Source organism: Callospermophilus lateralis, chromosome 1 (assembly GCF_048772815.1).
Source record: "Callospermophilus lateralis isolate mCalLat2 chromosome 1, mCalLat2.hap1, whole genome shotgun sequence".
Classification (NCBI taxonomy): Eukaryota; Metazoa; Chordata; class Mammalia; order Rodentia; family Sciuridae; genus Callospermophilus; species Callospermophilus lateralis.
This window is the reverse complement of record NC_135305.1, coordinates 18,691,820-18,718,553: the sequence shown is the minus strand read 5'-3', so window position 1 is coordinate 18,718,553 and position 26,734 is coordinate 18,691,820. Positions and strand designations below refer to the sequence as shown.

Below are 26,734 nucleotides of genomic sequence, written 5' to 3'. Positions count from 1 at the left end.
TTAGAAGAGGTTTCTGTGGGTAACTATTTTACAAATCTACAGAAAACAATTACCCAAATTATATGTAAAAATTTTTCCTAGAACAATATACGTTATATATGTTATGTATTAATGTATACTCTTTACATACATTAATATCTGCTCCTTTCAGCAGCAGAAACTCCAGGATTTCAAGCTGTCCACAATCTGCTGCATAATGAAGAGGCTTCCTTCCACCTTCTAGTGTCCGATTGACATCTTCTCCCTTATAAGAGAAGCCAAATGAAAATGTTTATTCTAACAGAAGATCGAAGAAAGAAAATGAAGAACAATTTTACTTTCTTAAATTTAGGCTTAAGTTTCATGAAACAATTATCTTTATTACAAAGTGAAATAAAAACCTAAAATGAAATTTTGCATGTTTACATACAGAATTATAGTAATTCAAATTATGATTAGTTAAACTGAAAACAACACACAATTAATAATACTAAATGTAATGAAACATATTATTGTGCCCCATCATCTCTAAGGAATTAAAAAAATATAATGTCAATGTGACCACAAAAGAAGTTCAGGTACTGAGATTCTGTACATTTCATATAATATGCCCTTTAATTCTATAAAGAAAGCAATGCTATTTTTTGATGGAGGCAGTTATCATTATCCAAGTATTAGCTATTAGGAATTCAATAAAATAAAATTCATTTTATTCTTTCAACTTTTACTAAAGTCCCACTGGACAGCAGACACTGAACTTGGTGCTCGAAAGACAAAGGTGAGCAAAATCAAACATGGCTTCCAACTGCATAGAGCTTACCTTAACATCAAGTGCGTGTGTAGGAGTTATTAATAAAATAACCACACAATGAAATATATCATTTCAAAATGTAAGTGCTATAAAAAAAAGAAACCCAGGACTATACAAATACTTATCAGAAGACCATGACTTAATCTTAGTGATGGATGAGATATAGGGTCAGAAAATGAACTTAAGCCCTCAAAAAGTAGTTTCCATTCATTGAGGATTAATAGATTTTTACAACAATGATAATTTTTTCTACTGACCAGCTACTATGTATTTAGTACTGTGCTATATGCATTATTTCTAATCTTCAAGCTAACCTAATAGGATAGAGAACTTCTAATACATGAAAAATCTAAAGCTGAAAAGAGGTGACTCCGTAATGGTAGAGTTCTACACCTACACTCTTTCTCTTTCTATACCACCATGCTGCTTCAAAACTCAGTATTTGTTCCTTCTCTTTTAAGAAGAGTTCAGATTTTATACAATAGGTGGCATAATCTTATGGAACACTATTGTATATACAGTCTGTCTTTGATAGGTCAGTTAAGTATTACCTACCTGTCCCTGGAATGCAGAATTCCCTAATGGAGTGTTTAGTATTTTTTTAAATGACAGATCTTTTTAAAATGAATGCTATGGTCCTTCTTTTCCTACCTCTCTCCTTTTGTATGTTCCTTATCCCCTGTCTCCTCCTCAAAAGTCCTTACTCAGGATGTAACTTGGCAAAGAAGAATCATGTATTATTTATTGGTGATAACATTGTATAAAATAGTATTAAATTATAAATTGCAGCATAGCAATGAGTTCAAATGTAAAATCTACCAATTAGGGGCAAAGCAAACAAAAAAGGTGGTAATACTTATCTGGAACTTTACAAAGTACAGGAAAATAGATGACACAACAAAAAAGGAAGAAGGTCAAGCCAAGTATGGTGGCACATGCCTATAATTTCAGAGACTCAGGAGGCCGAGTCAGAGGATTCCAAGTTCCAGGTTAGCCTCAGCAACTTGTGAGGCCCTACGCAACTTAGCAAGACCCAGTCTTAAAATTAAAAAAAAAAAAAAAAAAAAAAAAAATGCTGGGGATGTAGCTCAGTGGAGGCGGTTTGAAAAATATAAAATCAACTTGCTTTCTTACTCTACATATTTTCTAAAAACTTAATGGGTACACCAACCAAATGCATCAAACTCTCAATGTTAAAAACTCATCTCAAAACAATAAATGATAACAAATCTCAAGATTAAATAAATACATAATGCATTCTCTTGAAATAATTTAAATGTTTTAAAGAATAGTTCTTTATTACTTGGTAAAATCCATAGTAGGGAGATCCTGACCAAAGTGAATGATTACCATTTGTAATCTAACATATCAGTTACCTCAGACATGTTCTGAGGGGGATATTTTCTCTGAGAAATTATTACAAAGCACAATTTAATGACAGAGAATGCAGAAAAGAAAATTTTCTTGCAGGAAAAGAAACTGTTTACAGAAATAAAACAGATGTAAATCTTGTTTAAGAATGGTAATTATAAAATAAAACTAAATCATAGATTTTATCTGTAAAAAATTGTTATCCTAACGCTATTCAAGATTCTGGAAATATATATTCCAATTACAAGTTCATTTTAATTTTTATTACTTACCAGTATCATATAGAACTAATGGGATGAAAAAAAATGTGAACCAGAAAAAAATTTGAGTGCAAATGTAATGTATAACTTGACAAATGTTTTTAACTAATAAAATATCTTAAGTATTTACCTTTCTGACCAACAAAAAAATGTTTAAAATGGAACTGTGATAGTTAAGGCCTCAAACCTTATCTTGAAATAACTTACAGGATTTTTTTTCCCCTCAAAATAACTGTTAAAGTCATTTACATTATGGAAAATTTGATTTTTTAGTTTTATAAAGCTGATTTACTAGGTAAATGCACACTTAATTTTTATGATATATTATGACAATAAATGTGAATAGGTTAATTTCTTCTTTGGAAGAGAAATTTTCTCTATTTCTAATTGAAATCATGGTATTTAAGAAAAGTTTTTATTTGTGGTATAAAATAAAAATTTTAATAATTAAATGCATATATTTATATTAAGAAAGACTACCAAAATTAAGAAACTTCTTTCAAGACATTAAGGTGGTATCTCAAGTTTGCAGAAAAAAAACCTGATATGATCAGAAAGTAGCTTCGTTTATAAGACATGAATTCATGGCTCCATAGTTGGAATTTATTCTTAAAATTTTATGAAGCTGGGAAATATCAAGTATCTTGATTCAATGCTTATGTCCAAAAAGCTACATTTATAAATAAACCTGTAATGTGAGAGGAAGGGATAAAAAAGGGGCAAGATAGGGGGCAGACAACAGAGGAGAAAGAAGATAAAAATTCAGTCTCTTAAATTTCAAGGTATAATGTTACAAATCTATTGAGTGAGAAGAGTGTTAAGGTTTCTTAAGATTGTTTTTCTGTAACCATGATACAGAATGATAACCTCAATATATTTTTTTCATACCCTGTATTTCTGACATAATTGCTTCACTGTTTTTGGTAGCCTGTATTTTTAGAAAACAACCTAAAGGCAAGTTCATTTATTGCCTTGAAACAAATATTATTCTACCAATAGGATGACAGATTTTTTAAAAAAAGACTTCCTAAAAATTTTAGCAGGATATGGCTTGCTCCTCACTTGTGTTTACTAATTTTGCAAAGAAGTATATATCCTCTATACTGAAAAAAAAAAAAAAAAAAATATATATATATATATATATATATATATATATATATATACATACCCTCAAAACTGAACAGAGTCATCTTTTCAGTTTTGAAAATTTCAATTTCTATCTATTAGTTCAAATGTATATGTTCTTCCCATTTTTTGCTGGTTCAATCACAATGCTCTACTATAGTACCTCATCTTCAATTTTTTTCATCTATGAATTTTCTTTGTAGTTCTAAAATATTTCAATGCAAAAAGAGAATAGGAATACTCTTTTGGATCAGAGTTCAAATCTTGTCCTTCTACTACATCAGCTGTAGGACTTCAGGCAAATTACTTAATTTCCATTTTCCTGACTACAAAATGGGAATAAAGCCTACCCGCTCAGTTGTCAAGAATTAAATTATAATTATGTACTCTGTACCTGGAATAGAGTGTTCTCAAAGAGAAGGCATTCTGTTCCCATTATCTGTTTTTTTCCTCTTTCCACATTCTCCCCCACACCCCCGCCGGGCGGGGGGGGGGGTGGTGGATATTTACTGGGAGTAATCAGTTGTAAATAACAAAATCTTTAAAATAATGGTTAATAGGATAATAATGTAATGTGCAGAAGTGAAAGCTATATTTATATATAAATTCAAGTCACCTAAAATGTCACTGTTAATATTTAGTGTAATTGAGTATTTCAAATGAGATGTAACATTTAAGATAAGACTATAGAGAATCAAAAAGACAAATAAAACAATATGTTATGAATTGAAAAAACTAAAAATATTTAATCATTATTAGAATTGTCCTATAATATTAAATTGCGTTATAAATGAAAAGCTGGAAGAGAGAGGAAAACATTTTTTACTCTTAATCCTATCACTCTAAAATAGACATTGGTATTATTTTGGTATGCATCCTTCCAAATTTTCCCCAAGCACATGTATTGAATTTGATGTTCTTTAGTGCTGATTCTTTCATACTGGAATCAAATATGAATTTATCTTGGCTCTTTCTGTTCTTTTTTATATAGCTGTAAGTTTTCAATAAAATGTATAGTTAGTTGCTTTCTAAGTTTTGTCCATAATTCATGTATTAAATAAGGAAAATAACTTATTCAGACTCCATAACGATCTTGCTGTTTTCCTGCATACTTTAAAAAAAAATTTTTTTTTCCCGGTGGACACAACATCTTTATTTTATTTTTATGTGGTGTTGAGGAGTGAACCCAGTGTCCCGTGCATGCCAGGCAAGTACGGTACTGCTTGAGCCACATCCCCAGCCCTTCCTGCATACTCTTAATGAACTTCCAAAGAAAACTCATCCTCAGAAGTACTTTCCTAGTGTATTCCAGGCACTGTAGATGTTCAAATGATATCTGCTGAATGAATTATGCACAAAACAGTGAAAACGGTGCTAACTATCCTTCTCTTTCACTGTTGGGAGCTAGAAATCAAGTCAGTTCACAGAACTGGTACCAGGCTTGGGGAAAAGATTCTGGAATATTTTTGGTAAACATTTTGGCAGTTGAAAAGATTTTGTAGAATTTCCTTTCTATCACTTAATTTTTTTTTTTTTTTTTTTTTTGTGGCACTAGGGATTGAACCCACACCCTTAGAATTTCCTTTTAGTTTATGAATCAATTAGTTCCTATTTGTATATTTACAAACAATGACCCCTAATTTTCAGAATAATTCTAGATCTCATTTACAATCTAGGTTCTGCACTTTCCTTTTAGAGTGCTTCATTCAAGTTCTCTTTCTCTTCTACCAAATCTACACATGACTCTCCATTCCTCACTTTTCTTTATGATTCATCTTTCAACCTAAGGATTTCTGAGTTGGATTTTTTAAAATGCTCATCCCCAAAATACTTCTTACATTTTGTTATACATTTAAATTTTAGATCTCAAAAAGTTGAAGAAGTAAAATTTAGTTTATTAGACAAATTAGTTTTTCTAATTTCAATATTTTGAAGGGGTGAACAATCCGACTAGTGGGCCACATTTAGATTACTGCCTGTTTTGTAAATAAAGTTTTATTGGAATACTAGCAACATGCTCATGTTTATATTTACTAGCTTGTCCTTTACAAAACCATTTGCCAAACCCTGCCTTGGCTTCTCTTATGAACTTTTACTTAGGAAATGATCTACACAGACAACACCACAAACAGAAAATTTCTACTGCACAGTTGCAATGTGTAGGCATTACTTTGTGAATTTACATTTACCATCTCTTAAAACTACAAAATATATGAATTGGATACTATTATAATCCATTTATAGGTGAGAAAGCTGAGGCTTGATAAAATTAAATATCTTGGTCAAGATCAGGAATAAAACTCTTTTCCTCTGAAATGCAGGGCGAAAGAGTAAACAATTTACAGAGAGCTTTAAAATAACAAATGATAAAGAGAGGCCACATGCTTTTATGTTGTTATAAGTAATGTGGCATTAAGCATAGGTTTTAATATATTTTTCACTGATATCAAGAAAAAATGCACTAATGATTCTTACTTTTCATAGACAATAGCACAAAATCTATCTTTACTTTTAGACTGTGTGGTTTTAAAATCTCTTAATTGAAATTCTAAAATGATGAAGCTGGCGTGTACAATAATGTAGAAAAGTTGGACAGAGTTCACTGAGTTTAAAACAACAAAGAATTTGAAAACTTAGAACTATTTCTAAGAGAGGAAATGAAAGAACATCATTTATACTAAGAATATCTGTTACAAAGAGGTATATGGTAAAGCAACTTTGGAAACAACAAAGGACTAATTTCTGCAAATACCAATCCAACCCAGATTTAACTAAACTATAAGGCTGATAACAAGCAATGTGATAATTATTTGGAATATAAAAATAATTTTTATCTTCAAAAAAATCCATGGTATATCGGGAAGACTGTCAGGTAAAAATAAATAACGGGTATTTAATTGCAAACAACAGAAACCAATTCAGACTAATTAAATGAAGTGTAATGCATTAAAACACACTAAAAGTAGCTCCCAGAATAGCTGGGAAAGCTAAAGAAATGAGCAAGAGACTTAAAAGTAAGAAACAAAAACCTGTCATAGAAAGAACTACCTGGGCATAGGAGAGATTTCACAACTGGCATTCCACTACTGTTTTTGAATATCAGATGTTTTATTGCTGCCATACATCTTTTACTATGCCTGAGTCTTTGTACTTGGCTCCAGACATAAGCATTCAAATGGTCATATTTGGGTTATGAGCCCATTTCCTGTGTTGGCAGGAGAAAGCAATTTATTTGTTCTTCTTGGCTGTGTTGTGGTGGGAGCCAGGTGCTGCATCTCATCAAGATTCATAGTAGAGAACTCAAGGACAGGATGGGGCTTCAATTGTTGGGAAGCCATTTATCTTATCCCACAAGATAAATGCTCTCCTATGAACACTGAATCTTAAATCATGACTTGCAGATTATTTTTTAGGGGAGAGTCACTGAGTTGTCAAGAAGCAATAAATGGTAATAATTGATCCTATACCTATAGTTTTTTAACCAATCATTAAGACAAAACTCTTTTGGAAAGCTCTAAACTTGAAGATACATTCCACAGAGCAAGTCACTGTTTTTCATATTCAAGTCACTGACTTCTCAAATCAGGAGCTCATAAACTCTGAAGTTTATATACCTCTACAATAAAGAATAAGCAGTTAAAAAGATCTGTATTATATACCACAATGGTGTAAATGAGGGATTAACTGCACGAGAGGTTATGAAATGGTACGCAAAACCAAATAGCCATGAACAAAACCTTTAAAAACAAGCAGTGCTATGGTTTGGATGTGGTTTGTTCCCCACAGGTACATGTGCTGAAAGCTTGGTCCTCAATGTGGTGTTGTGGGAGTTAACAGAACCTTTAAGAGGCAGGGTTTAGAGGGAGGGCCTCGGATCAACTGAGGGTGCTGCCCTTGGGAAGGCATTAAAGTGGTTCTCTGACAGGGTTATTAAAAAAGCTATAATAATATGCCATGATGTGACAGCCAAGAAGGCACTCACCAGAACTCAGTCAATGCCAGCTCCATGCCCTTGAACTTCCAGAACTGTGAACTAAATAAGCCTCTTTTCTTAATATTAAGTTAGTGTGTTTCAGGTATTTCATTATAGCAATGAAAAAGTTGACTAATACAGCAGATAGAGTGGAGCAAAAAATAATATTACAAGAGAGAGTAAATAAAGCACTTCATTAGAAAACAATTGTGTGGTAGAAAGAAAATACCCATTTTAAGATCAGGAAAAGTGAAATAAAGTCCCAACCTCAATTAGCAGTATGACTCTGGTCAAGGTCTTTAACATACAATTTTTCCCTATCTATAAGAGAGGTGGACTACATTTTAAGTAGTCTTGCTCCTAAACAAACTTACAGTTATTATCATTAATAGCTAATATACCTTGCCACTTACCATATTATAGGCAGAATGGTATATAATCTCATATACTATATTCCTATTTCATGCTTTACTTCAAAATAAGTAACATGGACACAATATCCATGTCACAAGACTGTCATAGAACAATGACAGATATATCCTTAAAAGTTGTCTAGATATGTGCATGTGCATACATACGCACACACAAAGATGATCCACTATAAGGTTGTTCAATTGCAAAAATAAACTGGAACCAAAATATTTATCATAAAGAATTAGTGAAATAAATTATGACATACCCATAAAATGGAATATTGTATCCCATTTCAAAAAAGGGTAATCAATAAATTTCAATATACTTCTTTAAGATAAATTAAGTAATTTAAATAAAACAAAGTGCAGGTATGGCTATAAAATCTAAATGGAGAAAATGGATGAGTAAGAAATTTTTAATGTTTTTTCAAAATTAATTACCTTGTTCCCAGGGTCTGTTGATAGGAGGTCCTTTCTATCCTAACTGTTGCATTTTCTAATTTGTACTGGAATTAATAGATTCTATGTCTTAAAGTTAATATAAGTTATCTAGATGTAGAATTATGGGCTAATTTTTGTTTTCTGTACCCTTTTCTGTCCCTAAGACACTTTGTAAGTTTTCCATATTAAAGGAAGAAATCACAAGTAGGAGGAATATGCAATGAAACTTTTTTTATACTATTCAATAGTTTTTACTCAGTCACCAGCCCTGCTATAGGAAAAGTAGTACAAAGTGATAAATGTTAACAACTGAGTCAAAAAAAAAAAACACAAACAAAACACCAGGAAGCAACCTAAAGCCAATCAAAAGACAGATTGAATCAAGTTCTCTTCTAAATTGGCTATTATATTAGGAAAGCGAAAAATGATCCAAATAAGTCTAGAAATTTGTAAAGATTAGAGTTGATACCTTTCTCAGGTTCAAGAGATCCTATTCTCTCACATGGTGCACAATTGTTGCTTTTTAAACCCATCAGAGACCCAAAGGCAGATGTAATTAGAATGGGGGATGGAGAGGGAAAGGAAACCACAGAGAAAGGGAAGTTAGAGACCTGATGTATAGTATTTCACAGCAAGTGAAACAGAAGTACATGTAAACAAGAGAGTACATATATCAATCCTGCTAGAGATTTTAAGGCGCTACTCATCACCTGAAGCATTCACCTGAAAAAGTGTTGGATCTTCATATCAGAGAGCTTATCTTTAAGCAGTCTCAATGGATCATTATGATCCCCCCCAATTCTTTAATATTTAATATTTTTATATACAATATAGTGTGCCCCAAGAAGGTGAAGGGTGAAGTGGCTAATAACAAGGAGTTCTGAAGCTCCTTCAGCACCCATGGAACTGGGTTCAAGTCTCAGTTTCACCACCCAAAAACTTTAATGACTTTGGGCAAGTTATTAAATCTTTGCCTCAGTTCTTCATCTCTAAAATGGTGTGAACTTATTAATTATATTCATGGGTCTACGTGAAAAGTAAATGAAATAATACATAAAATGCAACACAAATGCTCAAATTTAAACTGCTCTGAATAGAAATCTCAGTAATTAGTTACTAGTTTTGTCCCAAGGCCAAGAGTCACAATTTTAACCTTTTCTGGACTGTGTAAGATTACAATTAGGAACCTAAATTTTAAAGTAAAATTATGACTGTAAGTACAGAAAAAGTTCTCACAACCTATCAATCATTCTATTTATAGACACACCTTGAGCAAAGACAGCTTTTGGTGAAAATTTAAGTTTACAGAAATGATTGTCTGTGTACTAATTATTTCCAAATTGTTACACTTAGAATTTTTTTTAAAAAAGCTATTTTCTATGTCTTCATAGTCAGAACTAATTTGTCCTGCCTCTTGCAAGCCCCTCTCCTATTTTTCTTAAAGTGCTTATAAACTGTTTCAAGAAAAGAAACTAGATAATTTATTTCAAAACAGACCAGTGTGGTTAATTAAACAAGAGTGTGTGTGAGTGTGTGTGTGTGCGTATAGGTTTTCAACTCAGACATCCTTGAGTCTGAATCGCAGTTAGGCTACTTAGGGTGTGACCTTGTCAAATTACTTCTCTAAGCTTTGATTTCCTCATTTTTAAAATGGTAATATTGAAACCCTATGGTATAAGCAAATGAAAACAAGTAAAATACTTTCAGAGTGCTTTTTACAACATAAATTAACCAGTCAATGGTAATTACTATTACATAGTTTATTGAAATCATTGTGAAGAATGAAAAGAATTCCCAGGAATATAAACTTTTATTGTGTGAAGTTTTATGACACTATATTGGAGATTCAAAGATGAAAAAAAGTACAGCATCTACCATCCAGATTCTCAGAGCTTAATGAAAGTTATATATATATAAGCAAAATCACAGCAAAATGTTAAATGAAACAGTAAAAACAGCAGAGCTCCATTTGAAGTTGAAATGTTTTTCTGGAAGAGGTAATATGCTAAGAAGATAAATGAGTTCACTAGCTTCGGGGCTAGAGACTGAGGTGGAGCCAATTTGGTCAAGGAGAATGAAAAGTACATGGAAAGTAATCCTGCTTTCTGTAAGAAATACTATGGTAAGTTCTGGAGCACAGGGCAGGCCTGGGTCAGATCATACTGGTCTAATATGCCAACCAAGGAGGAGTTCACCCTTTTTAAATTAGCAGTGGGAATCACGAGGATATCTTAAGAGAAAGAGGCTGAATAAAAAAGATAACGTGCTTAGATTCACATTATAAAGAGATTCTTTCAGGTAAACTCTGTAAGTTGACCAGGAAGGAGATGTGGGGAGGGGAGACCATACCCAAGGAAAATACTATTCAGGTTGGAAAGCAGCAAATGACCTAAAATAGCAGTGCTAAGAATGGAGAGTGAGGTGCAGATGAGAGACGAAGAAGGTAGTCTTGACAATCCTCAGAAATTAGAGAAATCTCCTAATTTCTAGTTTAAGTGAATGGTTGGTTTATGAGGTCACAAGTCAAAAAGGAGAAAACAGGAATAGAAAGTTTTCGAGAGGAAAAAAGCTCATTTGGAATATGAACAGAGGTATCCAATAGGCAACCTGGCATTCAGGTAGTGCCAAAATTAATTCCAGCGGGAGAAATTAACATTAAGACGGAAATAGAAGACAGAGGCGAAAATGCTGTCACCCAGATGCAGCATGTAGATCAAAAACTGGGCTGTGAGTATCCACTATAGCTGCTCAGGCTATTTTTACTTTCTGTCTTTCTCTTGTTTTCCATTGGACTACCAAATTTTATGTGAGATGTTACTTGTAATTTGCATATTACTTTAAAAAGCCTGAGTGTGTTTTCACATAAGTCTACTAAATATAGATGTTTAACTTCCCTGAGCACTGAGCTCAATTTTTTTAGCTACTAGGCCCAGCCTAGGTCTAGTAGTGTTTGGTGTCCAGTAAAAGTAGATAAATTAACTAAACATGGTCTTTAGGTCATCTGAGAAGGCAAAACACAGTGTTCAAAAACTTTAAATTGCTTCAGATGTCATTTTAATGTTATAGATAAACATTTAAGATAGCAAAATATACATTTTTCTCTACACTCTGCTTCTTTCATTTGGAAACATGCAATTTTCAGTGGTTTTGGAACTCTACAGTCAAGAGTTCAAAAGCTCACTCAACATCAACAATTAAGACTCTATTTCAAGGTTCTGTAGAAAAATCAGAAGCAGATAGGGAAGTATAATTACTGAATTTTCAAAGTATTATATAAAAAAAGGAAACACACTAAAATGCTACTTAGTTCGTTCTCATATGTTAACAGTGCAAAAGATCTTACAAGAGTATTTTAAAGTTACTACTCATAATGAAAACTAGCCCAGTCTGAGTGTTTCTTTAATACTTTATACACACTTAGATAAAGGTATATCCTATAAACCAAGAAAATAATGAATGTTCACAAATTGGTAGATGAAAAAGGTGAGTTGATGACTAAATACAGAAGGTGGTTGCCGAGTAGAAGATGCCATGCAATAAGAACTTGAGTGTGAATTGACACAATAAGGCAGTTCAGTCAGTATAAAACCAGAATGTTAAATTTTTAAAATTAATTTTCCTTATTTACAAAGTAAAAGATATTAAGACCTATACTTCTCAATGAACAACACTAAGAAAGCAAAAAGCTCAATGATCTGTTCATAGGATTAAATTAAAGTCAAACCTTTATGGATAAACCAGTTCTCAATGCTTTTTTACATTTATTTGAATGTCTATCCTCCCTCTCATGCACATCTCTTTTATTAAGATAGCAGGCAGTTTAAGTGGTAATGTGGGTGGGGGGAGGTCAAGCTGAACACAACAACCTAATTTTAAAAATGACCTGGAAATAAGTTAGATTCATCCACTTTTATTGTCACATATTTACATTAAAGTTTTTGTGTGATACCATTCTTAGTGCACAATTTATCTGCCTGAATATGGATCTTGGGGATGTCCTACTAGAAAGCTTGTATTATATGCTGTCACAATTATGTTTGGATCGTGACTGTATGAACCAGTTCTGGAGTCAGCAATTTAGTTCTGGTTTTATCATACATGATCTCTATAATTCGGGATTCCTCTCGTAAGTACCCTTTAACTCAGTAATTTTATCTGTAAAATGGGACTAATAGACTTATTTCACAAGACTCACAAGGAAGATGTAAAGTGAATCAGGAAGACACTACATAAACTGAGTTATTTTCTGTAGCTGTAAATTCAGTTAGTACTTATCAACTTTCTGTATTTCAAATACCCTGACAGGAAACCAAAGTACTACAGTGGCCCACCACTGGTAAATTTTTCATAGACTGAAGTGCTCCAAGTAATTTCTCTTTTTTTAACCTTACTTTGAAACAGGCAATAATTCAGGTTTCAGCCTGCCACTAGGTATGAAAGCAGTAAACAGAAAGCAACTTATTCTAAAAATCCACTGCAAATAACAATTAAGCAGATCAAACACATGCAAAAAGTCTAAACTGTAATGCAGCATTTGCCTTGCACAATCAGGCAAGTTTTATGAAACTCTGTTTTGCTTACTTCCTAACACAGACCACTAAAGTAGTATATCAGTGGTCATACTAATGAAACTTAGGCCTGGTTCTCACACTTTTAAAGTTGATCAGGTCCCAGTGGCGCACCCCTGTAATCCAGCAGATGGAGAGGTTGAGGTAGGAGGTTCTTGAGTTCAAAGCCAGCCTCAGCAACTTGGCGAGGCCTTAAGAAACAGCCAGACCCTGTTTCTGAATAAAATTTTAAGAAAGAAGGGGGTGGAGGGCTGAGGGATGTGACTCCGAGGTTAAGCGCCCCTGGCTTCAATCCCCTGTACCCAAATAAAGTTGAACAAGATACTTTTTCTGTTTATGTCATAAAATTACACTTTTGTTTTGGAAGATGGTTAACAAATTATCATCCACCAATCATATTAGGTTCTTTTATAATTACAAAATGCGGATCCAAAGGCAGGTTAACTTGGAACTTAAAAAAGTTCACCACTCCACCACAACGTGGATTCAGGTTGACATCTTGGGCTTTGCTTTGAGTTTGGCTTTCATAATCATGATCTTACCCCCAAAATATACTGTGACTAAACTGCATGACTATTACACAAGTAAGCACTTCAGACGAATCAAGGAGGAAGATGGAGTAACCAAAGTTAACGTGCTTGTTGAAAAACGATTCAGATTTCCTCCACACTCCAGATGCCAATTGATGACCTTACCACCTGAGGCACGTGTGGGGGGGGGGGGAGAAGAGGAAAAAGGCCACACCCAAAGTTAAGACTTCACAGTGAAGTGATACCAAGTTTCAGAATTTTAACTATTGCTATTTTCAGTACTCCTTTTCACGGTCAATGAGTTCTTTAAATTCCTATCAGGCCCAAAGTCAAAGAAAAGGTTCCTATGACCCCAATTACCTAGGTTACTTCATTCAGTAATGGGCACGTCCAAGATGGAGAATTACTTCATTCAAAGAAAGATTTGAGTAACGCTGGTGTTGAAGAGGGCCCTGTTCAAATGATCAGTGCTCAGCGGAGGCTCAGAGCCAGTTGCCACCTCCCCTCCTCCAAGGCGTTATGAAGACAAGAGACTGACCGTACCGACGCAGCATTCACCTGGCACAAGCCACCAAGTTACCCAGACCCTTGTCTCCGCCTGGACGCTCCCCGGCGACACTGCCGCCCCCGCCAGCGCAGCGCTCATCGGCTTCCTCAACCTCACGTCCACCCCGCTTACCTTGGCCACATAGTCCTTCACCTCATCCAAGTCTCCGTTTTTCAGGGCCCACATGAACTCCTTGTCGCACATCACTGCAGCGGGGCGGGCCGCTTGGCCGGGCAGAAGACGAGGGAGGCGGTGGCGGCAGCAAGCGGATACCGCCGCACGAGAAGGAGACGGGCCGCCCGAAGCCGGAGAGGAGGAGAAGAGAAGGCGAGTGAGGCTGCCAGGCGGGCGAGGCAGTTGGCCGCGGCCACCGTTGGGGCGGGAGAAAGTTCTTTTGCGGCCACCGGGCCCAGCAGAGGAGGTTCCGCCTCGCCGAGAAGAAACAGGAGCGTTTACACTTCCGGTTCACTCCCAGCTAGGACCCTCCCCGAACTTCCTCTTCCTCTTCCCCACGGCGGAACGCCCCGCTCCGGACCCCGCCCCTACAAGGTGGCGCGATTGCCCCTTGTGCGCGGGCGCAGTGGCCACGCGGGCCGATGCCGGTGCCGAGGGAGGAGCGAGGGCGATTAGGCGGGGCCGAAGGCTGAGTGTAGGGGATCCTGCCCAAGTCAGGCTAGGCAGGGATGAGGCCTAGGAGTTAGAGGATTTTGGGTGGAATTAGGACGTTTCTGCACCACCATAAATAGGCAAAGTTTTATTATTATTATTGTTATTTTGTGTGTGTGTGTGGGGGGGGGGGGCAAATGTAGATCTTGGAGGACATCTTGCTCACCTAAAAAATGTCCAGAAGTGTTTGATTTGGATTGCTTGCCTTTTTTCTTGCCTTTCTTTTTGCCTCAAGCCAGTTTTAAAGCACACACACACACACACTCACACACTCACACAACTGTATCACGAGACAGGTTTACTCTGCCTTGTGGCATCAAATTGAATTCCCAATCCTGTACATCATTTGCTGGTCAGAAGATTTGTTAGTTCGTTCATTCCCCCTTTCCCTCTTCTCTCTCCCATTCATTCTTCCTCCTTCCATTCCTCCTTTTCCTCCACTAGGCAGTATTATTTGGGTTCCGACTACGTGCCAGACTCTGGTAGGCACCAAGAAGATAGGATAGATAAAGTATTCCAGCCTTCAAGGAAACTTCAACACAAGATAGCCATGTGAATTTAGTGTGTTAATACTATGTATAATGTTCTGTAAAGGGAAAAGCTTAAGTGTGTGATGGGGGAAAAAAATTCATGTTCTTGCCCATCAAATGACATCCAGAATTAGAAATTAGGTTTAATGACACAAGGTAGAGCAAACCTGTCTTGTACACTTTGTGTTATTGTTTTCTTAATAGTCTGGTGCTTCAGGACCTTTCTTATGAAGCCAGTTCTATTCTTTCTAGGGTTGGCTGTAATGCCTCAGGGCACATCCACCAGGTGAATTGTAGCTCATAACCCTAATGATCAAGACATGCATGCATGAACATAGAGAGATACAATAAAACTCTCATTAGAGCTTTTATATATATGTATAAAACTTATTACAACTCCCTAAACAAATAAATTAGGTTACTATACCACTATTGCCACTTAATAAAGAGGTTGAAAACACTCTCTGGGGCCAGATTGCTTAGATTTTGAACATGGGATCCACTGTTGCTAATTTTGTGTCTTCTCAGGCAAGTTTCTTTCCCTCTGCTTTAGTTTTCCATGTGTGCTAGATAGAGAAAACAGTGGTGCTCAATAAGTATATTTTTGCTGTCATTTAGTCATAGCAAAGATTTCAAATCCAGAAAAATTTTCTAAATACTTAACAGCTGTGCATTTTGTTATTCCATTTATTTTGCTTTCTAATAGTTGGAAATATGAATCCACATACCTGGTGATGATACATTTCTAAAAGCAAATCTCAAGGAGGAACTTGTTAGGTAAACCCTGGAGTCCTCTTCTCCTCCCTGGCTCACACTTCCACCTGTGTGATCTCTGGTTGTTGCAATGACCACTCTTGACATCTCTAAACCAGACTTCTCATATGTGATCTTTTCTTATATTTACCTTCTTACCTATTCAAATGTCTTGAACTTAAAATAGACTTGGGATCTCCTGTAGATTCTAAACCTGCTTCTCTCTATATACTTTCTGTTTTGGTAAATGGCACCACCTCTACCTTGTCATTAAAACCGGAAATATGGTAGTCCTAATAGCTTCTGTTATTCCCAACTTTTCCACCAGTAAATGCTTTGAATTGTATCTTAAACTAGTTCACTTCTGGTACCTTCAGTACTGACCATCCCCCACCAATTGCCACCAAGCCACTATCATTTCTGCATTCATAGCCTTCCCACTGGTCTCCTCATTTTAACTTGTCCTTTTCCAGGTAATTCTTCACATAGAGAGCTGCCATATTAAAACATAAATATGTGCTTCTTGCCCAAAGACCTTTCAATTTCTTCCTATTGCACTTGGTTAAAATACTAATTATTTGCTATGGCCTTTAGGGGCCTCTGTGATGTGTCCCTATTTTATGAAATTTTCTCCCACCCTGCATTGATGCTTCTATTCTCATATATCTTGTCTTCTGTCAGTCTCAGGAAAAATCAGGCACATTTTATCTTAGGGCGTTTATGCCCATTGTTTCCTGTCTAAAATATTCATTTAATTCTCACTCACTCCTTCAGGTCTCAGTGAAAATGCTACCTCTTCAGAGAGGACTCCTGAGACTACCCACCTAAGGTAGGTCCCTCCATTCCTTCTGTCATATAGCCAGTTTTCATCCCCCAACATGGTACTTATCACAAATGTTTTCATTATTTTTAATATCTGTTTTTATAGGTATTCATGGTGTTCCACAAATATTTCCTTTTGCCTGCAATTCTGTATGCAAGAGAGAATTGCTCTTCCTGGCTTCTTTGTTGTTGAGTAACATCATGTAACTAATTTTGTCCTGTTAGTTATGAGCAGCAGTAATATGAGTCACTTCCAGGCTTGCTAATGCAAGACCCTTCAGAGTATGTTTCTTCCTTCAGCTACAGCAACCAGCAATATTCAAGATAGTAGATACATAGTCAGTCTGGGTCCTAAGTGAGCTCTCTCAGGATGCTCCACCAGCCCATGATTGATATGAAACTTTTATTGTTTTAAGAGATTTTGGCAATTATTTCCGGGTGAGCCAATCTTGACTCATATAGAAATTATTGCCCAGATGGGAATATTACTAGAATAAAAAGTGTAAATAAACTGTCTTGGCTTAGGAGCCAGGTAGCACTAAACAAAGAGAGTAATAGGAGGAGGCATAAGGATGGTGATTCATATTTCCAGGTGTTAAACATTTGGTGAAACTCCTGTGCTAGCATGGCGAAGCATGGGAGGCAAATAATGTGCTCCATAAACTTGAAGCTGTAGTGGAAGAGGCTAGAAATGGAAAGCTGGTGTCATGTGTTGGTAACTATTGATTACATAAAATAACACAGGAAGAGATCAGTCTGGGAAATAATTGTCCAGCTTGCAAGTAGAAATGAAAATGATTGTAAAGCCTCCAGAAATTTGGAGACTTGCCCAAGTGGAAGATGCAAGTGATTCTCATCCTCAGCCATTAAAAAAATTAAACTGAGCAACAATTGGTGATTAGAATTCAGACTTGTGGCAAGGACCAAATCCTCGATTAAGGTGGTGTTCAGTGAAACTCTTCAGTGTGACAAAATGGTACAGTTTTTCCCATGTTAAAGCCTGATAGGCTGAAGGTACCTACGAGAAAAAAATAAATGAGAAAGTAGGACCTCAAAAATTATAGTGGCTGGGTTATGACTCGTGGAGCTTATTTGGATCAGATGTAGAAGAAACTGACTAAATTTTTGAGAGCAATGCCAAAATCAGTCATATTTATAGGAACTGTAGATAATTTTGAAAAAACCCTGGACCTCCTTAGATAGGAAGCAACCCAAGAAAACTGCTCACACTCCCAGAAGAACATGTTCTCCAGTGCCTACTTGAGATAAGGACGAGTAGGACTGTGGAAAAGAAGTGCCCTTCTGTAAAGTGTAGCTAAGGACCTCCAGAAGCCGTATGCAGTGGAGGACTGTACCATGGATCAGAACTGGGGCTTAATCAAGGAACGTGTCCTGCCCTGGAGGAGCGGATCCTGCACTATCTGCCTGGGCAGGATTCCAGAATTGCGATAGACTAAAGATTGCTGCCATTCTTCCTCTTTTTGAATGGGGGTGATGATTATGGTTATCATGTTCCTGCTCTACTGTTATATGGTAGGTAGAAGGGAGGGATATTTCATTTATTTAGTTTATGTGTTTTCAGATCTAGAAAAGACCAATACTGTGAGGCCCTAACTTTGAGATTTATACTGTGATAGTAAAGAACTTTTCTGGTTATTTCCCTGGAAGATGGTATGTACATGTTGTACACATGGGAAGAAGGGTAAGCCCATTATATGAGGATCAGAAGGCAAAAGTCATCATTAGGGCACATTCTGGCTCCTTAGTGTTTGAGCAGGGATATATGACTAGTTCTGACAAATGAGTTATGAACAAAACATTTAAACTTTGACTGCCATTATGAGTTTGCAATACCTTCTTTTCTGGTAGAGTTGTAGCCCTCAGCCTGGACTGTAGAGTAACTGGCAAGCAGATTCCCTTACCACCTGTGCTAGGCATGTAGCATCATTTAGAAATAAATGTTTTTTGTTTGACACCACTAAAATTTCAGGGTTTGTATTTTATGGTGAAATAACCTAGCCTATCTTGGATAATATAATTATTTATCATCTGCCTCTTGCATTATGAAGAAGAAAGTTATAGTCTTCTTGGCTGACTACTTGGTATTTGTACAAATATGTGGTATTTAGATGAAAATCACAGGCTGGGTGGCTAAAACAGCAAGCATTTATTTTTTATAGTTTTGGAGGCCTGGAAGACCACAATCAAGGTGTCAGGCAGCTAGTATGGTTGGGTTTTGGTGAATGTCCATTTCTTGATTTTTTTCCCATAGTGGGGAGAGAGAGGAATAGAGAGGATGGGGAGAGAAATGGAGGGGTGAAGAGGGAGAGAGAATGGGAAAGGAGGGGAGACGGAGGATGGGAAGGAGAAAGCTCTTTTGTTTTTTATAAGGACACCAATGCTATCAGGAGGATTCCATCCTCCTGACATAATTACCTCTCGGAGCCCTACCTCCACATACCATCATATTGGGGATTAGGATTTCAAAATGTGAATTTTGGGGAGATGCAATCATGCAGTTTATAACACAGGTTTAATGAGGACCAGAATTTTTTATCTTGCTATGAGTTATATACAAGGTATTTATCATTACACCTGGCTCACAGTAGGTGTTCAATAAATATTTCTTGAATTACTGAAAGGATGAGTTTTCTTAGCAGAATTAAGGTCTTTAATTAAATTCATGCCTGAGTGGACAATCACCTTACTTTGCATGGTGGGAGGGAAAGAGAACACTGAAAACAGGATCTAAAGATTCTTCCAAAAGAAAGAATTTTAAGCTTTACTTCAAAACAGAAATAAGAAGAATGATCATAAAGATGATCATGAGAGTTTTAACTGGAGTGGTGTTATTTCCATATTAAAAATTAAAATATGAATGCATGCTTGTTTTTAAAATTTTTTAAAAACTTAATTGTGTATAGAGTAAAAAGTTAAAACATACTTTACTGCAGTTCCTAATCTCCTCCATACAGGATCGAATAGATAAACACCAACATTGTTCAGCAAAACTGGTAAACTATGGTGCATACTTCTGATTTGAGATAGGAAAAGCATGGCAAGGGGTTTTATAGGTGTCTTATGTATACATATATACAGGCTATATACATATATGTATAGATATATACAGGATATATATAGTAATGAATCAAGTGTTGATCATGGTATTCTCTGAATTGTGAAATCATGGTGATTTCTTGCTTTCTTCCTTACACTTTTCTGAATTTCCTAGTTTTCTATAAACAAATTCTAATTTTCCAACTAAGTGGAGCAGAACTTGTGTCCAATGCAGTTGAAGGAGTTTCAAGCCATTACAATAAAAAAAGTTCTAAAGGTAGAGGAAAAGAAAGAGCATTGATGGCACAGGTCTACTAAATAGTCAATGTAGTAATATGCATTTACAACAAATAATCAATTCAATAAATTCTATTCAGTGCCCAACACTCTTTTGGGGGTCAAGAAGAAAGTGTTGACTAAGGATAAGATCTCTCTTATCATGGAGGTAAGTATTCTAGTCGGGGAGCTACTTAATAAACAAGTAAATTAATAAAGTAATTTAGATAGTATTAAATGCTATGAAGAAACTAAAGAGAGTGTGGTCAGAACAAATGTTGGTGGGGGCAATGTTAGCAAGAGGGACAGTCAAAGGCAGCCTGTCAGAGATGGGAACTGTTGAGTTGAGACTTGAATGAGGAGGAGCAAGTCACTCAGCCTTCTGCTGGCAGCACTCTCCAGGTAGAAGGAACAGCAATGACAAAGGCCCCAGCAGGCGTGGGCCTGGGAGAACTGCGGGTTGGGTGGACTTGGCTGGTGGACTCGGCAAAGAGTCCAGGCAAGTTCTGACCATGGTGTGGGCCTGCTGAATGTGTTGTAGGGATTTTCACAGGAAGAAAAGGGTATGACTGTTATGGTTTAGATGTGGTGTTCCCCAAAAGCTCAGGTGTAAGACAATGCAAGAAGGTTTGGAGGTAAATTGATTGGGTTATAGCCTTAACTTAATCAGCAGATTAATCCCTGATGGGATGAACTGAGAGGTAACTAGAGGGCAGTGGGGTGTGACTGGAGGAAGTGGTTCTTTGGGGGCGTGGTTATGGGGTATATATAGCCATGAGTTGGTCTCTCTATTTTCTGATCACCATGTGAGCTGCTTCCCTGTGCCACACTCTTCCACCATGATGTCCTGCCTCACCTGGAGCCTCAAGGAATGAAGCAGGCCTTCTATGGACTAAGACCTCTGAAACTGTGAGCACTCAAATAAACTTTTCCTCCTTTAAAATTATTCTGGTTAGATCTTTTAGTCACAGCAGCAAAAAAGCTGACTTAAACAATGACCTATAAAATACTACTGACGAACTTTTCAAATGTGGTAAGGATAGCTGCAGTGCTCAAATGGCATTGAAACCACACAGAAAGAAAGTAACCCAGGGGAACAAAACAAGGTGATGAGAAGAGGGGGTCTCCACAGCTCTGTGCTTCACCAACAGTCAATTCATTAATACCTTCCATTACTCAAAGCTGAAGAATTGTAATTGTACTTAATGCCACTCATTTCTGCCTAGCTTTCCATCTGTGGTTTATTTTCCCATCTGATGCTGAAAGATAAAGGTAATTGTAGTAATAAGCCTTTTCTCAAGAAAGCTTCAAATGTTTAGATCCTGCAGTGAACTCCTATGAATAAGACTTTAAGTTTCACTAGATAGTGAAAAAGTTTGAATATTTCTGCAAGCTTTAGAGAAATTTATTCAGGGAAAAATCAGACAACAATTCAAACTTCCATGAGTCGTGTTTTTATAAAACAGACTGTCCAGTCATCAATAAAAATGTCTTCTAAATATTAAGACTAACAAAAATGTGTACCAATGTATACAACACATTAATATTCATTGTATATGGTTTGGAGCATACTGTTTCTGTTTTAAAGATTTCACAAGTTTCTTCTTTTTTGTTTATTCTTATTTGATTTATTTGTTGTAAAATTTTGTTCAACCACACATCATAAGATTGTTCTTTTGAGAAAATACTATATTTAATGATGACTCATTTTATATTTCATTTCTAGGCACTGTATAGAAAATATTCTGAAACACCTATATTTTTTTCTGATAAATTTAGGAATAGGTCACCTGCAGTGTAAGCCCTTCTCCACCCTTCTAGATATGACTGTGCAGACATATTGTCTATGGGGTAGGTCAAGTAAATACACTTGTCACAATATGCTGCTTTTGAAGTTAAAAGCAAATGCTTAAACATGTGACATCCTTGTTATGGAGGCCTTGGTAGATGAATCATAGGGGAATAGGGTGTTGAAAGGAGCTGGGGAGGAAAAGAATAATGGTAAAAACAAACATTCTTTTGTTTTATCGATGACAGATACTTTTTCCCATTATTTCATCTGTATAACAAACCTACTCTGTGAAGTTGCTTTTGCTAGTATGTCATTTTGCAGATGTGGAAAGAAGAGGGAGAGGTTCTAGACTTCCCAAGCCACTTGGATTTAGGTGAAGAAGTTGAAGGTCCATCCTGGCTTTAAGACTATATACTGTACAGAAAAAAATGGCACAGACTGAGTTGTTACATTCCCAGGTTTCAATGCACATGAAAGAGTAAAAGTGTTCTGAGTTTTCAGAATAAGAGATCAGTGGTGCACTCATCTGCACAGTTTAGGATTGAGGATGGGAGGTCTTGGGTGGCCACTCAGAATCTTGCTTCTTTAAAGACTCAGGAGTCAGAAGAGATCTCTTTAGATCAAGAAGGGGAGGAGCCCTGGAGTGAAGAAGGAAAACTAGAAGGGTTTCTCAACCACAGCATTATTATTATTTTTTTTTTAAAGAGAGAGGGAGAGAGAGAGAGAATTTTAATATTTATTTTTTAGTTTTCAGCGGACACAACATCTTTGTTTGTATGTGGTGCTGAGAATCGAACCCAGGCCGCATGCATGCCAAGCGAGCACGCTACTGCTTGAGCCACAACCCCAGCCCTTAACCACAGCATTATTGACATTGAGGCAGGATAACTTCTTGTGGTGAGGAGCTGTCCTGTGTCTTGTAGGATATGTAGCAATAGCAATATCCTCAATCTTTATTCCAGGGATGCTGTGGCATTGCCTCTTCTCAATGTGTCAACCAAAAATGTCTTCAGATATTGTCAGATGTCCCCACAGGGTCCAAATCACCCCTTTGTTAAGCACCATCGTTTAAAGTGAATCAAACTGAATTAAGTAATGAAGATTGTATGCTTCAACTTTACTTAGCTGCACATAGATAATAGTTGTTTCAGCATCTGTGGGAGATTTGTTTTAGGACCCCCTGCAGATGCCAAAATACTCAAGTTCCTATGCAAAAAGTCATAGAATTTACATATGCCATAGGCACATCTTCTGCATCTCTGGATAACTACTTGTAAGATCTAATGCAATGTAAATGCTATGTAAATAGTTGTTAAATGGTGTTGTTTAGGGATTAATGACAAGAAAAAAGTCTGTAATGTTCAGTACAGACAAAAAATCTCTCTAAATATTTTAAGGCAGGAGTTGCTTGGATGTGTGGATGTGGAAACTGCAGATATGGAGGGAAGACTGTATTTTTTAAAGCAATATGATCAATTGGTTAAATACATACATACTAGGCAATCTATAGATGCATATGGTCAAGAAAGAGTATGAGGGGAAATTTATGGTCTCCAGGAAAAAGACTTTGGAGAAAAATTTCAGTCTTAAATACTGGAAATAGAATATTACAATAGAATAAAACAAATTTCTTGAATCCAGTTTTACAACAAATATACTTGTTACGAGGCATGTAAAATGGTACGGGCCTTTTAGAGAATCATTTGTTCTTGAACCTGGTGTCTGGGGCTCCTTCTATAGTGTGTGGAGGAGCTGCTATTTCATATGAATGCAGCAAAAGCAATCAGCGATCAGATTCATTTGCATGAGTAGTTTACAGAAGATTGTAATTTTTTTTTCCATACCAGGGATCAAACTCAAGGGTGCTTAACCACTGAATCATGTCCTCAGCCCTTTTTATTTTTTATTTTGAGATACTGTTTCACTAAGTTGGTTAGGGCCTCGCTAAATTGCTGAGGCTGGCTTTGAAATTGTGATCCTCCTGCCTCAGCTTCCTAAGTCACTAGGATGACAGGTGTGTGCCACCGTGCCAGGCAAGACTGTAACTTCTGTCCTGCTAACAAATTATTTCCTTCTTGGCTTGCACATTTAAATAAAACAAGCTGCCATGAGATGAGCTGCTATGTTGGAGTCACAAGGAACTGAAGGCAGCTTCCAGCCAACAGCCAGCTAGGAATGGAGGACTTCATTCCTATCAACAACTACATAAGCTTGTAAGTGGATCCTTCCCCAGTCTTGGAGGAAACATTGGTCCTAGAACTGTGAGACCCAGTGAAGCTGAACATCCAGCTAAGCCTTGCCCAGGACTCCTAATGCATAGAAACTGAGAGGTAAGAAATGAGTGGTGTTTATAGCTGCTAAATGTGTAGCAATTTGTTATGCAGAAATACATAATCTACATAATAACTTCTATGTGTCTCACTCTTTTTCTAGGTAGACCAGGTCCTTGCCCTAATGGGACTTACACAAGGCATGATCACAATAACTTCAGGCAGTTATTAGTGTTCTGAGGGGAATCAAATATGGTGATGATCTACAAGTTTCCAATCTGCAACTCCCATCAATACAGGGGAATTTAAAATTTAATTAAAAATTAAATAAGATTAAAAATTCAGCTCCCCAGCCAAAAAAGGCACATTTTGAGAGTTCAATAGCCGCATGTGTCTTGACTTGTGGTTCTTGTGTGAACAGCACTGATTATAGGACATTTCTGTCATCACAGGAAGTTCTGTTGGACAGTGCCACTGCACAGGGTGATGGGAATTGAGGGGATTTTGTATAATCAGCAGCTCAGGAAACTTCTCTGAGGGAGAAGTATTTCAAAGCAAAAGCTGAGGGAGAAACAAAGCCCTACCTGCCATGATCTAGGAATGTGGAAACTCTTGGCATGTTTGAAGACCTGTGTGATGCAAGTTGAGGTTGGAGGGTATCAGCAATGGGGCTGGAAGTGTCCGGGCCAAGGGTTTGGACTGTATTCTATGTGCAGTGGGAAAGCCTCCAGAGGTTTTAAGCAGGGGAGTAACATGATGTGACCTACATTTATGTGCTCAACAGATCACTTTGGCTGGTGTTTGATGCATTGATTGTTGGGGCTAATCATCACCAACAATTGATTTTTGAGGAAATTGATGATTTAGTAGTTGAACCAGTAGGTGACGTAGCCAAATGGTAAAGCATGCTCTCTAGTAGTGGTTGTGGGCAGGGGCTGTTGAGATAGAGAGGTAGGTGGATAAAGGATCTATTTTAGATGTATTGTTGATGATACTTGATAAATTGGGTAAAGAAAGGGAGGGATCAAGGCATGTATGTACAATTTTGATTTGAACAAAATGCTGGATGATGGTAGGGACAGGGAAGAAGTTTTCAGGGAACACTGAAGGGTTTTCTTCCAGTCATATCAAATTGGAGGTGCTCAGTGAGATAGGAACTGGGAGTCATTGTAGTGTAAATGCTACTGAAAGCCCTGGGACTAAGGAACATCACCAGGATTCAGTCCTCAGGGTCACCAACAATGGAAGAGATAGAAGAAAATAAAAGAATATTTCTCCCTTGCCCCTCTTTCTTCTAAAAAGAGTTAGGTTCACAGTGACAGGATAAATTTCTAAACCGGAGATTTACCAGACTCTTGTACAGCAGCAATTTCTGGTATTCAAAACTAAAACCAGGGTCTGGAGATAGTGGTAGGAGGGAGAGGACTCAGACTATAAGCAAGCTCCAAATGATTTACAATGGAGGCCTAGAAAGTTCACCTCTCCAAATTCACCATGTGTCTTGTCATGCATGGCTCACCAGGCTCTAACCATGGTGGTCTTTCAGGTTCCTAAACTTGCTAATCTTTCCTACTGTAGGACCTTTGCCCATCCTCTTTCCTCTGGATGCTTCTTTTTATTTTTCTTTTGTGAGCATTTTACCTATAGTAAGTCTTTAATTTTTTTATTTTGTGATCTTTATTGTTTCTTTTATAGTTATCATAACAATTTATATTATTTTATATTCTAGCTGCCTTTCCCAATAGAACATAATCCTTATAAATGAAGAAATTAAATTATGTGATTTTTGCCTTATGTTAAGGGGTACTTGTTGGCTAAATATCTTCAGTGTTCAGGGACCAATATTCTTATGTGAATGACATATGAGTGTGAAGGCATTTTAAGTAGTTTAAGAGATTTTAATCTTGTTTAAACCACTCATTTCTGTGGTGCATATATTTTACTTTCCATTTGACAGATCAGAGGACAAAGTCTGAGAGAGGCTGAGTCACTTGGTAAAGCTCACACAGCTATGAGAAGTAGAGGCTGCATTTGAATCACTTGAAGCCAGAGACATTTATTCTAAGTTGTATGTCCCGGAAGGGAACAGGACTGTGGTGGCCACAGGGGAAGAGGAAGCTGGAGTAATATACCAGAGAGAACCCCACTGCCACCCACATATCAGGAGTCCACGAGGATGGCTCATTTAAAGCAATCGAGGCCGGACAGTGCTGCAATGCTGATGCCTGAGATGTGGGTTGTGTTATTTAACAGAGCTGTTCAGAAAGAAGAGAGGAAAGAGTGGGAAGCAGGCCTTTTCTTGGAGACGAGGCCTAGTGGCATCTGTCTAGCGAGTCAGGACTAATTCATTGACTGAACTGAACTGACTCTTTTCTGTCCACCTGGGAAAAACAGAGGCACTGCAGAAATCTAGTAGATAGGCCTGAGATTTTTAGGGGAAGTAGTTGTCTCTTATGCATTTATCTTACGTTGATAATTATACATTTGTGAGCTTTTTTGATGAATGCTTTTCTCTTTGTAGCTTCCACAAAGGCTGTTTCTTCATTGCTT

At 36.8% G+C, this 26,734-nt stretch overlaps 1 protein-coding gene across 1 annotated transcript in view; it reads right to left on the bottom strand.

Moving 5' to 3' along the window:
- The window catches only part of Mtpn (myotrophin), a 34,901-nt gene extending 20,409 nt beyond the window's left edge, over positions 1 to 14,492 (bottom strand). Inside the window, exons 1-2 of the mRNA XM_076832812.2 lie at positions 14,151 to 14,492; positions 131 to 244 (exon numbers count right to left, since the gene is read on the bottom strand). Of these exons, the coding sequence (XP_076688927.1) occupies positions 131 to 244; positions 14,151 to 14,222 (186 nt within the window). The 5' untranslated portion in view covers positions 14,223 to 14,492. The remainder of the gene's footprint in view (positions 1 to 130; positions 245 to 14,150) is intronic.
- Positions 14,493 to 26,734: the final 12,242 nt, after the last annotated feature.